Source organism: Syngnathus typhle, linkage group LG12 (genome assembly GCF_033458585.1).
Source record: "Syngnathus typhle isolate RoL2023-S1 ecotype Sweden linkage group LG12, RoL_Styp_1.0, whole genome shotgun sequence".
Taxonomy (NCBI): domain Eukaryota; kingdom Metazoa; phylum Chordata; class Actinopteri; order Syngnathiformes; family Syngnathidae; genus Syngnathus; species Syngnathus typhle.
In genome coordinates, this window is record NC_083749.1 from 3,279,059 (window position 1) to 3,290,544 (window position 11,486).

Below are 11,486 nucleotides of genomic sequence, written 5' to 3' on the forward strand. Positions count from 1 at the left end.
GCAAGGCTGTTAATAAGTAGATGATACTTTTTGGGTGTTGGAATAGTTGGGGAGGTTAACTGTTGGAACTTTTAGGGTTATCAAGGCGGAATTCTAGCAGTCCTTAAAACATGTCAAGCGCCGTTGTAGTATGCTAGTTTTTTCCGTGACAAGTCAATAGTTGAACCAATATTTGCTTCCTTTCTGCTTAAGTAGATAATGTTTCACATTTGTTTTCCCCAGTAGGGAATATCTGACAATCATAACCAAGCCAAATAAATTTTCTTTGAAGCAAATTCTATTTTTTCCCCACTACACATATTCCAAGTGACTTTGTGTCTGTGGCATGTTTTTGTAAAAACACGCCAAAGAACAAAAAATATGCATAGTACACTTAACACCCCCCTATTTTTCGTCTTGCTGAAATCAGGACATTTGGCTGTTGGAGCAATTGCAAGTACGGGTTTGCAGAGTCTCTTTTATTCAACCCCAACTCAAAGGCATCATTGAAAAGCATCAGACTGAAGCTTTCAAAACAAATGTAGCGATACGCTCGCCTGTCACCATGGCAACCATCCTCTCCTGCACTCCCTCCTCCTCTTCTCTCCCCTCCCCCTCTCGCTCTGCTCTAGACGGCATATGGGAACAAGTCAGGGGGGGGGTGACGGCTCCCATCATGCTTTGCAGTCGGAAGCAGGAAGAATCTTGAATGAGATGAAAAGATGTCGGATGGAATAACAACACGGGAGGAGACCCAATGCCCCCCACGTGCCATCCAAGCTCCTCTCAAGGTGAGTCCTCCTTCTTGCCACTTCCTAACATTCCACTCGGCAGGTGTAAACTCTGAAAGAAACATTGATGGTTGACACAATGTGTCCATCTGATCTTCTCAGTGGATGAAGGAGGAACATTCTCCAGAAACTTTGCCACATCTATTTGTCTAAGTGTAGCATTCCCGTGTATTTAGGATGGAACATCTCCTCCCTTTGACTATCTTACATCTGCCGTGAAGAGGATTATTATTAGACGTGGAATTTTATGCTTGATGAGTCTGACAGGATGAATAATTTTACCAAGACTGACATGAGGAATGCGATGACAGGATTAGCTCGAATGCTGACAATGGGGCCTTTCTTTGTAACATGTAATGTATTCAGGAGGGAACACACATGATTGGCCAAATATATTAACTTGATGTCATCAATGTGTCAGTGTGTGTTGAAAACATGGTTGGACAAATATTGACTCGGTATATCTTCTTTAGAAATGTTAATACTTAATGCAAATGAGGATAAGCCACGCCCACTTTAAGTGACCAAGCCAGTAGAAAATGTTTGCTCAGAGGGCTGCACTTGGCTCACTATCTGAGGCGGTTACACTTTGTAAATACAGATGACTTAGTCGTCACATCAGACTGTGTTTTGCGGTTCGACTTGTCCAGGTGAGTACAAATGCAGAAATGCAATTTAATGGACTTTTGTTGAAATGTTTTCATCGGTTTATAGTTTTTTAGTATCATATCAGTCGATGGATACAGAGAGAGGAAATTAATCCAAGCAAAAAAAAAAAAACATCTGAGAAATAGCATTTGCTTGGGAAAACGTGCATGGACATTATACTAAACAACCATGAAATAAATTCAAAATAAATCAGATTAAAATAAATTAATTACGGAAATGTTTTGAAGGAAATTGACTCATTTATTCGATTTTGGAGAAACTCAATAATTATACCATTAAAATATTTGAACCTCATGTAAATAAATCTTTTGTTGTTTTCAAAGGTAGACTTGAAATATCGTACATGAGAATAAGCCCTGTCCACAAAATTCTTAGCATTACTCGGGTCCTTTGTACCACATGATGAAAAGTGGTACACACTGATTGGACACGGTCAAAGAACAGAGTTGACCCATTGTTTTAGTCTTTTTGACGCGGTGATCAATGTTGGCGCCGCTTACAAAAGATCATCAGGGTGTCTTCTCCCATGCTCAACCATTTATCAGGTTCTTTTCTAATAAGTAAGAAAGTCCAAGTTTAGCTCCAACTGTAATTTATTGATAGTCTTCCGGCTCTGTGGGTGAACTTTTCTAAATTGATTGTGTCAGATCACAAAGCAAACATAACTTATCTCCTATGTCTTGTTTTTCCCTTTCAAGTCAAGATGGCTTCTTTTAGGATTAGACAACATGAGGAACCCAGGGAAGAAATTTCTTTTCCACGATTGTCACGTCACATACATCAACATTAATGTGCGCTAATACAAAATGACAAATAGACGTGATAGTAGTTTATTACTGACTACCTCAGCGGTTTATCGGTCTTTAACGGCTTCAAAACATGCCGCGGAGAACTCTTGTGATGAGGTCGATAATGGATGACATTTAGTGTTTTACAGCTACTGGGACATTGTATCATTCTCTGCTCCTGAAACTTAGTGGCAACTTTGAGACAAAAACAGTTTTTGGCTGGATTATAGTTTTCCTGAAGTCAGGTTTTACTCGGGGTCACTAAGATATCATTTCTTTAGCCACTTTAAACCAACTGTTCGATCTAGAAGAGTCAAAAAATCCAAGGGGTTCATGAAGCAAATTTGAAGCTTCGTTTTCCCCATCGCTGCAAAACATAGTTTCTCTATGTCACCTGTAGGAAATACATGGGGGCGGGGTTACTAAGGTTATCTAGGGGATAAATAAGAGAAATGGGGTCATGGGTGAGTAGTTCAATGTGTATGTGCCTTTTTCTCTGGATCTCCAAGGAGCACTGCAGACCACCCCGTCATCGACCCCTCCGCCCTTCTCTTCATTTGCAACACACTCTCTCCATCTGAGACCATGGAGGAGGTCAGCTCGACACCATCTTTGTTGGAGCGGAAGGCTCATCACGCAGAGCCCACACTTTCCGTCCTCAAGTCCAAACTGCAGCGGAGTCTGAGCTGCTCTGCGACCCGAGTCCGCTCCACTTTGTCGGGCTTCTTCCCTGTGGTGCGCTGGTTGCCCAAGTACAAACTGCGAGAGTATGTTTGGGGCGACGGCATGTCCGGCTTGATCGTGGGGATCATCTTGGTACCGCAGGCCATCGCCTACTGCCTGCTGGCTGGAGTAGAACCCATCTATGGATTGTATACGTCATTTTATGCCAACATCATTTATTTTCTCATGGGGACATCCAGACATGTTTCTGTCGGCATCTTTAGCCTGATGAGTCTCATGGTTGGACAGGTGAGCTCCAGTTGTCACAAAAGATGTACTTCAAACCGAATCCTTATCCAAACTTTATCCTCAGGTGGTCTACAGAGAAGTGTTCCTCGCTGGATTCGACCTCAACGAGGATTCTCCCGGTGTTCCAGAGTTCAACGGTTCTTTCATCAACCTCACAACTCACACTGTAGAAATTATGGGTGTGCAATGTGGGAAGGAGTGTTACGCAATTAGCGTAGCCGCGGCTCTTACGCTCCTGGCTGGTATCTACCAGGTAAAGAACCACCTTCAAGATTTCCACCCTCCAAGATTTTAGTTTTCCTAATCAGCAGGTCTGACAATCCCCGCCACAGGTTCTGATGGCTGTGTTTCGGCTGGGCTTCGTCTCCGTCTATCTTTCGGCTCCCATGTTGGACGGTTTTGCCACAGGAGCTTCGTTTACTATCCTAACTGTCCAAGCCAAATACCTCTTGGGTCTGAAGATCCCTCGCCATCAGGGCTACGGAACTGTCGTCGTAACCTGGTTCAACATCTTTGCCAACATTCACAAGACCAACATGTGTGATCTTATCACCAGTGCCATCTGTATCACCGTATTGGGTAAATATGGACCAGAACTCACAATGTGAGATAAGTTAGTAACTAAATTTGGGTTTTGGGGGTTCTGCAGTGGCAGGGAAAGAGATCCAGGAACGCTACAAAGATCGTTTGAAGATCCCTCTGCCAACTGAACTGGTCGTGGTTGCCGGAGCCACGTTGGCCAGTCATTTTGGAGATCTCAACCATCAATACGGCACCAGTGTTTCTGGTCATATCCCCACTGGCTTCATCCCTCCTCAAGTGCCCAGCCTAAGTCTGATGTCAAGAGTAGCACTGGACGCCATTCCTCTAGCGGTCATCAGGTAGTTTTTAAACAACGTAAATTTGTAGCACCTAGCTAGCTAGTCGTGATTAGTCAACAAAAATGTCATTTTATCTCCTAGCTTTGCCTTTACCGTGTCACTGTCCGAGATGTTCGCCAAGAAGAACGGCTACACGGTCCGTCCCAACCAAGAGATGTTTGCCATCGGCTGCTGTAACATCATTCCGTCCTTCTTCCATTGCTTCACCACTAGCGCGGCGTTAGCAAAAACTATGGTGAAGGACTCAACGGGCTGTCAAACACAGGTGAAGTCCAAACTGGAAGAAATACCGATCATAGTTTTTGTGGAATATAGTCAAATACGTCCTTGTGTTTCAGGTATCAAGTCTGATCAGCGCCTTGGTCATCCTGCTCGTCTTGCTCTTCTTCGCGCCTTTCTTCCACGCTCTCCAGAAATGCGTCCTTGCCTGTATTATTATCGTCAGCCTTCGCGGGGCACTCAGGAAGTTTAAGGACGTCCCTGCTAAGTGGCGAGCCAGCCGTAACGATGCCGTGGTTTGGTTGGTTACCGTGTCGGCCACAGCTCTTATCAGGGTCGAGCTCGGCCTCGTTGTTGGCATCACCTTCTCGATGATCTGCGTTATCTATAAGACCCAAAACCCCAAGGTGAGTGACAGAACTCTAGAACTCTTTGTATATTTACATCCAGACTTTTCCATTCCCTGACCTTATCCCTCGTCTGACATCAGGTCTCCCTCCTGGGCCGAGCCGGCGACTCCGATCTTTACGAGGACGTGGAGGAATACCAAAACCTGGTTCCGCCAAACCGAGTCCAAGTCTTCCGCTTCCAGGCTCCTCTCTACTACGCCAACAAGGACACCTTCCTGAAAGCTCTCTACCAAGCTGTTGGGGTGACACCTTTCTTGGAAATGACCAGAAGGAAAAAGGCGGAGAAGAAAGCCAAAAAGATGTCTTTGACGCAAGCCCAGACAAACGGGGACGCTAATCATGGAGATGTTGTGGTGGCACTCTTGCAAGGTTTGGAGCTGGACTTCCACACCATCATTGTGGACTGCTCCGCCATCCCCTTTATAGACTCCGCCGGCATGGCTGCTTTTAAGGGGCTGCTGAAGGAGTTCAAGCAGATCGGCGTGGAAGTGGTCCTCGCCTGCTGTAACACCTCCATCATTGATACTTTGCAGAAGGGACACTTCTTTGGGAAAGACATGAACAAAATGCTGTTCCACACGGTGCATCACGCCGTCCTCCACATAAACATACAGCGGCCGGACAAAAGCACGGAAGACTCTGCTCTGTAGAGCAAAGCCAAAAGAAATGTATGGTGGACAAGTTGTAAGATAAAATGACTACCCTGTCACATTTGTTGCATCACGCAATGTTCTGTTCATTCGCAACTGTCTGCATTTGTAGGAGAAGATAAAAATGAGCAAGACCAAAGCAAAACAAACCTGTCGGCTAATCATTCACTATCAGTCCAATTTTATGAACACATTGTTGCCTTAAGTTCCACTTTTAGGATGGAGCGTTTTGATAAAATACTTTTTGGCCACCGTCCTTATCACTTGTGAGCTTAACGAAGCACATTTTGAATGTGGTGTATCAGATTGGAGATATAAAGAATGCTTGCGGTGTAATCAGGTCATGTTGTTGCAGTGTAAAAAATGTAAGGAATTGTAAGAGAAAGAAAAAAATAACAATCAAAGCAAATCGAAATGCAAAATACTGTTGTAAAGCTCCACTTTTGGAATGGGCAGAACAAATCAAAAGAAATGAATTTTCTTCTGTGAACTGGTACGAATACGTCATGTTTGTCCCAACAGTCGAGGCATTATGTCAACTACATACTGTTGAGGAGCCTGTTATTCAATAAAAATATCTTTTTTACGAACACATCTACTTCTCTTTTTGTCTACTTAGCAATGAAAAGTGATTATGTTGCTTTTAATGTCTGATTTCATATTTAATTGGCTAGTTGGCAACATTTCACCAACAGCCAAATCAAGATGGCGACAATTACACGTTTTCCAAACAATTAGTTTGGACCTTTGGTTGACATGTCATTAATCACACCAATCCAGGTGACCAAAGTCTACCCGTAATGATTTAACCAAAGCCAATTATTACCAGAGAAACTAAAAATCATTTCTTAAATGGTTTAAACTCTCAACTGGGTCTCTCAACAAAATTCTCAACAAAGCTATTCAAAGCTGGTTTATGCTTTTGCATATTTTTATGTAAATAAACTGATTTGATACCCCCCAAATTCAATTTAAAAAGTTGTCAACAGGGGTACAGATGGGAATTATTGAAATTTAATATGAGCAAAATGTCCTTTTTGTGTTTGGGTCTTTTTGTGTATATCGATTGGGACGTCCCAATAATAATTTAATAAAATAATCAATAAAAAATCATTTGAGCCACCTGTGCCACTCACCTGCAGATTGTTTGCTGGAGGAGCACAGCAGCTTTAAAAGCCCTGCCCTTACTCATTGTTATTCTTTGTCGTCGCCAGATTGTGTCTTTTGCAGGATGTTGTAGTTATGTAGCACGTTTTGATTTTGATTTTTTTCTTTATTGTTTTGGCTTTCACGTCAATCTTTTGACTAACAAATTATGCAGGGGTGACTTTTAGGACTCCCTGAATATAAATATAATTCGGGGTAATGAGTCATTTGGTTTGACAAGTTGACTACTATGCAAAAAGTATTTTTAGTATTTATAGTTCAGCATATGTCACACTAACCGTAACAAAGTTATGTGTGACATCCACCCATCTTCCAAGACTCTATTTCCCAACAAAATTACTTCTTAAACTCTCGTCAGTGTGTCTTGTTAAACATCAGGATGTAATGTAACGGAATCTCTTGTAATTATTTAGTGCCAAGTTACACATCTACATGTTGTTGTGTAACTTTCAAGGGGCCTTCGTTACTTAGTGTTTTTTTGTGACTGACCAAATATGGTTATTTTTTTTTTATTATGTCTAGGAGAGGAGATTCTCAATGCGCATTAACACTGCCCTCTGTCGTTCAAACTAGGAATCACAAGCTCTAACTCGTGGAATGTTCTTTGGCTTTTCAAAACGTGAAAAGAATCAACACTGCCTCCTGTTGTTCAAGTTAGGAATAACAAGTTCTTAACTTGAGGAATGTTCTTTGGCTTTTCAAAACGTGAAAAGCAATTTGAAAGTCATTCAAAATAGATTTTATGGCCCTGACAAAATTTAATACAATTTTAAAGTCAAGTTACAGTGCTTCACAATACAAATCAGCATTCTCAGAATAACAATGGAAAAACATTGAAACAAAATTATACTGTAGCTGCATTGTCGTGCAAAAACTAAATCAGTGCATGGAATATGCATACATTTGTTCTGATAGAAGGCAAATGAAGTACAACAAGTATAACAACAAAAGACAGATTTCACACTGGCCCAATTCACACATTAGATTATTATAGTTACATAAAGATTGCCTGCACAATTATAGAAAAATATATCCCATGCATAGTTTGCTTTACAAACTGGGGCGGGTGGGGGGGGATTACTTTTGACCTGCAGTTGTATTTGTAAGTTTGAAAAAACTTGCTTTGTTACCTGCATACATTTCACATTGCAAAAACAGTTTGTGGTAAAAGGATGGTGCTGATTTCTGAAAATCTGAAATATATCATCCCTCTCAACCAAACTTATTACAGCAAGGTGGTTGATTGTTTCAATTTGTGCATCAGTTACATCCACCACAGTCATTTTTAATAAATAGCATGCTAAAATATCCCATACCTCACCTCCACCACCATACTTTCAAACACTTGAGGAAGCCATGTGCACCGTGTCGTCCACAGTGACACTTTGTTCAATAAAAAGCTCCTGATTATTTTTTTGTCCCGAGAGCCAAACATGCAAATGTCTTTTCAACCAAGCATCAGATAATTGTCCATAAGAAAACATTTAAGTTTCTATCTAGTATAAATTAGTGGTGGGGAAAATGAAGCTTGCTGCTTCCTCAACCTTTTTTTTTTTTACTCCTCCAGATAGCACTGACTTGCATTTCTTCAACCCTTGTTTTTAAATCAACAGTGCCATCTAGCGGAGTAAAAATACAACTGGATCATGTTACTACTATATTTTTACTATAAATAGAGACTTCCACTGACATACTGCCTGTTGTTGTCTTCAACAGACTTTCTACTGACACATATTGGCTCTGGTGGACATGCTTGTTCGTATTGACCAAATGTAAACAGTTTCAGTATTAAAGAAAAAAAAAAAAAACAGCAATTGGTTGTCGATTGATCTTTGTCATTACGTTCTCGGAGGGCAAGGCTGGCTGTGCCGGAATTGCATAATGTCCACGGCGGTTTGATGCCACCAGTAAAGCATCGCAACCACCAGAACGTGCCACAGTTGATGACTGGCGCCGATGTAGTTCACGTGGCCTGAGAAAACGACATAAACCAGAAATACTTTTGATAGTAGTGACTTTTTTTTTTTTTAAATGCCAAAAATTCATGTATGATATTAAATGACAAAAATGGAGTGAACCAGACTCACCAGGAAAGCATCGCTCAGGCATCTTGGTAATGTAGAATACGAAGGCAGCGGCTCCGATGAGGTACATGACAATTAAACGAGGCAGGAACATCTGCATAAATTATCAAATATCAAATGCCTTATTAGTGTACTCATGGTACAGTGGCTCCCTCTAGCGGTATGTAAAAGAACCACAAGTGCTGATCTCCAGTTTTGATGTGATGCCGCTTTCCTCACCTTAACAATGTCGCAGTTGAAACCCCCATTGAGCCACACCCAGTGGCAGGTCGGAACCACCCCGATAACGGCCACGCCAAAGAAGATGGACACCCTGATGCTGCGCCATTCAGCGCTCATGTACCTCGGATGGAACTGAGCGCCGAACACCAACAGAATCATCGCCAGCACAGTCAGCGAATAAACCTGCCGCCAAAACTGATGAAACAAGACGATAAATTAGATAAAAGAAAGCCATCGGACATGGCGGAAATGCAAAATGGCACGTACAGCATTGCAATAGAAGGAGTAGAAGATGCCGGGCACGTAACAGCCTAAGATGCCGACAGAGATGCCCGCGTAGTCCAACGCTAGAAAGCGACGGCTCAACTTCTCCGATCGATGGCATAAGAACATATGATAGCCCACGGAGCACAACATGCACGCCTGTAAGGGGAGGGAGGGGGGCACAAATGCAGAATGGTCAGATGTGGTATCTACCAAACAAAGTAGTCTAAAGTTAAAACCAACTGCTTCCACATTGAGCTGCATTGAGTCAACTACAAAACCACACCTATGTCAGGCATTAAAACACAATACAAACTGGTTTCAGAGCTGATCGGGATGAGTCAACTCACCCTGTTTTCAAAAACGTGAATTTCCTGAATTACAATATTGTTTCACGGCACAGCCGGCACATTCCAACACAAATGCAACGTCTAGTTTACCTGGAAGCAAAACAGTCCTATAGCGTAGATGACATAGTCCTCTTTGACGGCTCCCGAAGCCGGCAAGACCTTCACAGCGTCGTTGACAGCCAGAGAGAAGAAGAGAATGAAGCCTAACAGGTGGCTCCAGATGTTTACAGTCTCGTTGGATAAAATGAAAATACTTGAGAGGGGGACAAAAAACAAAGGGGATTGTTGTTGATTTATTTTTGTTAAGATTGTGTAGCATTTAATATTAAGCTCACCTCCTCAGGCAGAGCTTGGAAGGCAGGTGGGCCCGATAGCCGTCTGTGATATAGGGGTTCTCCCTGAGGTACATGGGAAGTTGTTCAAAGGTGTACAGTCTTATCTTCTGCGGGATGCGCATAGGCCATTCCGGATAACTGCCCAGCTCGACGTAATGCGTCATTTTCATCCCGATCTTTGCTTTTTAGCCCTCAAATGAAGCTGGTTTGGGGGGTTAGGGTGTGGGGGTGCAGGAATGTGAACCTGACAAGAAAAGAGACACAACATTTAACACATGCATGTGGAAAAAGTGAAACAATGTTTGTACTTGCATTGTTGCAAATGTATACTGACTCCTATTTACTATGAACTTGAATGTGATTGGTTCAGCCACATTCCAGTTTTAAGAAGGGTGTAGTGTGAATCAAGGGTGTATCTCAGTTGTTTGACTTGCACTGTCAAATATTTTATTTATAGTTATATCGTTGTGTAGATTATAGATTACATTATCGGTGGGACACGTTTTAAAACGAATGATGTTCGTTTCGCTCTTTTTTTTAATAACACAATATCTATATAATATATATATTATGTTGCACATCATAGATGGACGAATGTATCTCGAACCAAATTTGCACACAATAATGCAAAAATATAGCAAATTGAATGCACCGCGAACTATATGTTATGTTATATGTTGTATAATAAACGTCCAGCGTGACAAATCATTTTGAATGACAATCGTGTCCTATATAATTGTGGTCACTGCGGACGCTGCCAAAATTAAAACAAACCGTGGAAGATTTAATCATGACGCGATATACATTAATCATTTGATTCTACTCTAAACGTGTGTGAATCACTCGAAAATGTACACGCTCCGATCGAACCGATTATCCTTAACGTAATACATTGACAGGCGTTATTTAGGGCAGCTAAATTGATTGAAAACATTACTGACCAGTGACCGCTAGTCCCGGTGCCACAGTCGGTGATCTCCTGACTCAGCCATGATCTTGCTGATATGTCACACCGCTCGCGTTTCTCCTTCCAAGTAGATCAGAATTGCTCAATAACGCGCACAAGGTAGCGTCAGCAACTAATACAAAGCCTGTTTTCTTTTTGGATTCATAGTAAACAATGACACAGCGCTCTACTGCCCCCTTCGGGTCAAACGGAAGTATTTCACCCGCAGTCCATTCTTTACATTGTGGTGAGCGTTATAAAAGAAAACGTCATATTGGGGATGTGGTTTAAGCAGTTTCCAGTCGAATTACAAACCAAAGTTGAATAAGGAACACGCCACCCTCTTTTGGTCACAGAATAAAATACGATATCCTGCATTTGCATTTAGTAGAATTGGAATCAAAACAAAACTAATTACGTTTTGTAAATTTCATTTTAAGCCTAATTCTATTTTTATTTTTTACCTTCTCTTAAAGCTTTATTCTTTATTTTATTAAAGCTTGCTCCTATTTTAAGCTCACTTAATAATTGTGTATGAATACATTGTTTTGTTTTTATGTGTTCATGTTTTTCTTTCTTTGTTGTAAAGCGCTTTGAGCTGCATTTCTTGTATGAAAGATGCTATACAAATAAAATTTATTATTATTATATTATTATTAATAATTGCGGTGTACACCACACTTTTTTTTATAAACATCTGAAGTCGCTTAACAATGACTCACATCCCTTTAAAACTCATAAAATTAACACTATAAAATA

The 11,486-nt window shown here is 41.4% G+C and overlaps 2 protein-coding genes across 2 annotated transcripts; one reads left to right on the forward strand and one right to left on the reverse strand.

The window, feature by feature from the left end:
• Positions 1–778: 778 nt before the first annotated feature.
• On the forward strand, positions 779–5,948 carry slc26a1 (solute carrier family 26 member 1). Its single transcript, XM_061294257.1, has 8 exons — positions 779–1,420; positions 2,737–3,199; positions 3,264–3,452; positions 3,532–3,778; positions 3,849–4,080; positions 4,162–4,345; positions 4,419–4,706; positions 4,790–5,948. The coding sequence occupies exons 2-8, from the start codon at positions 2,813–2,815 to the stop codon at positions 5,357–5,359; spliced, it is 2,097 nt and encodes a 698-aa protein (XP_061150241.1). The 5' UTR covers positions 779–1,420; positions 2,737–2,812; the 3' UTR covers positions 5,360–5,948.
• Positions 5,949–7,264: 1,316 nt separating this feature from the next.
• Positions 7,265–10,881, reverse strand: LOC133163682 (progestin and adipoQ receptor family member 3-like). Its single transcript, XM_061293791.1, has 7 exons — positions 10,723–10,881; positions 9,782–10,025; positions 9,537–9,699; positions 9,100–9,255; positions 8,830–9,027; positions 8,614–8,704; positions 7,265–8,498 (listed from the first exon to the last, which is right to left on the reverse strand). Exons 2-7 carry the CDS (start codon positions 9,949–9,951, stop codon positions 8,365–8,367), a joined length of 912 nt encoding a protein of 303 aa, XP_061149775.1. The 5' UTR covers positions 9,952–10,025; positions 10,723–10,881; the 3' UTR covers positions 7,265–8,364.
• Positions 10,882–11,486: the final 605 nt, after the last annotated feature.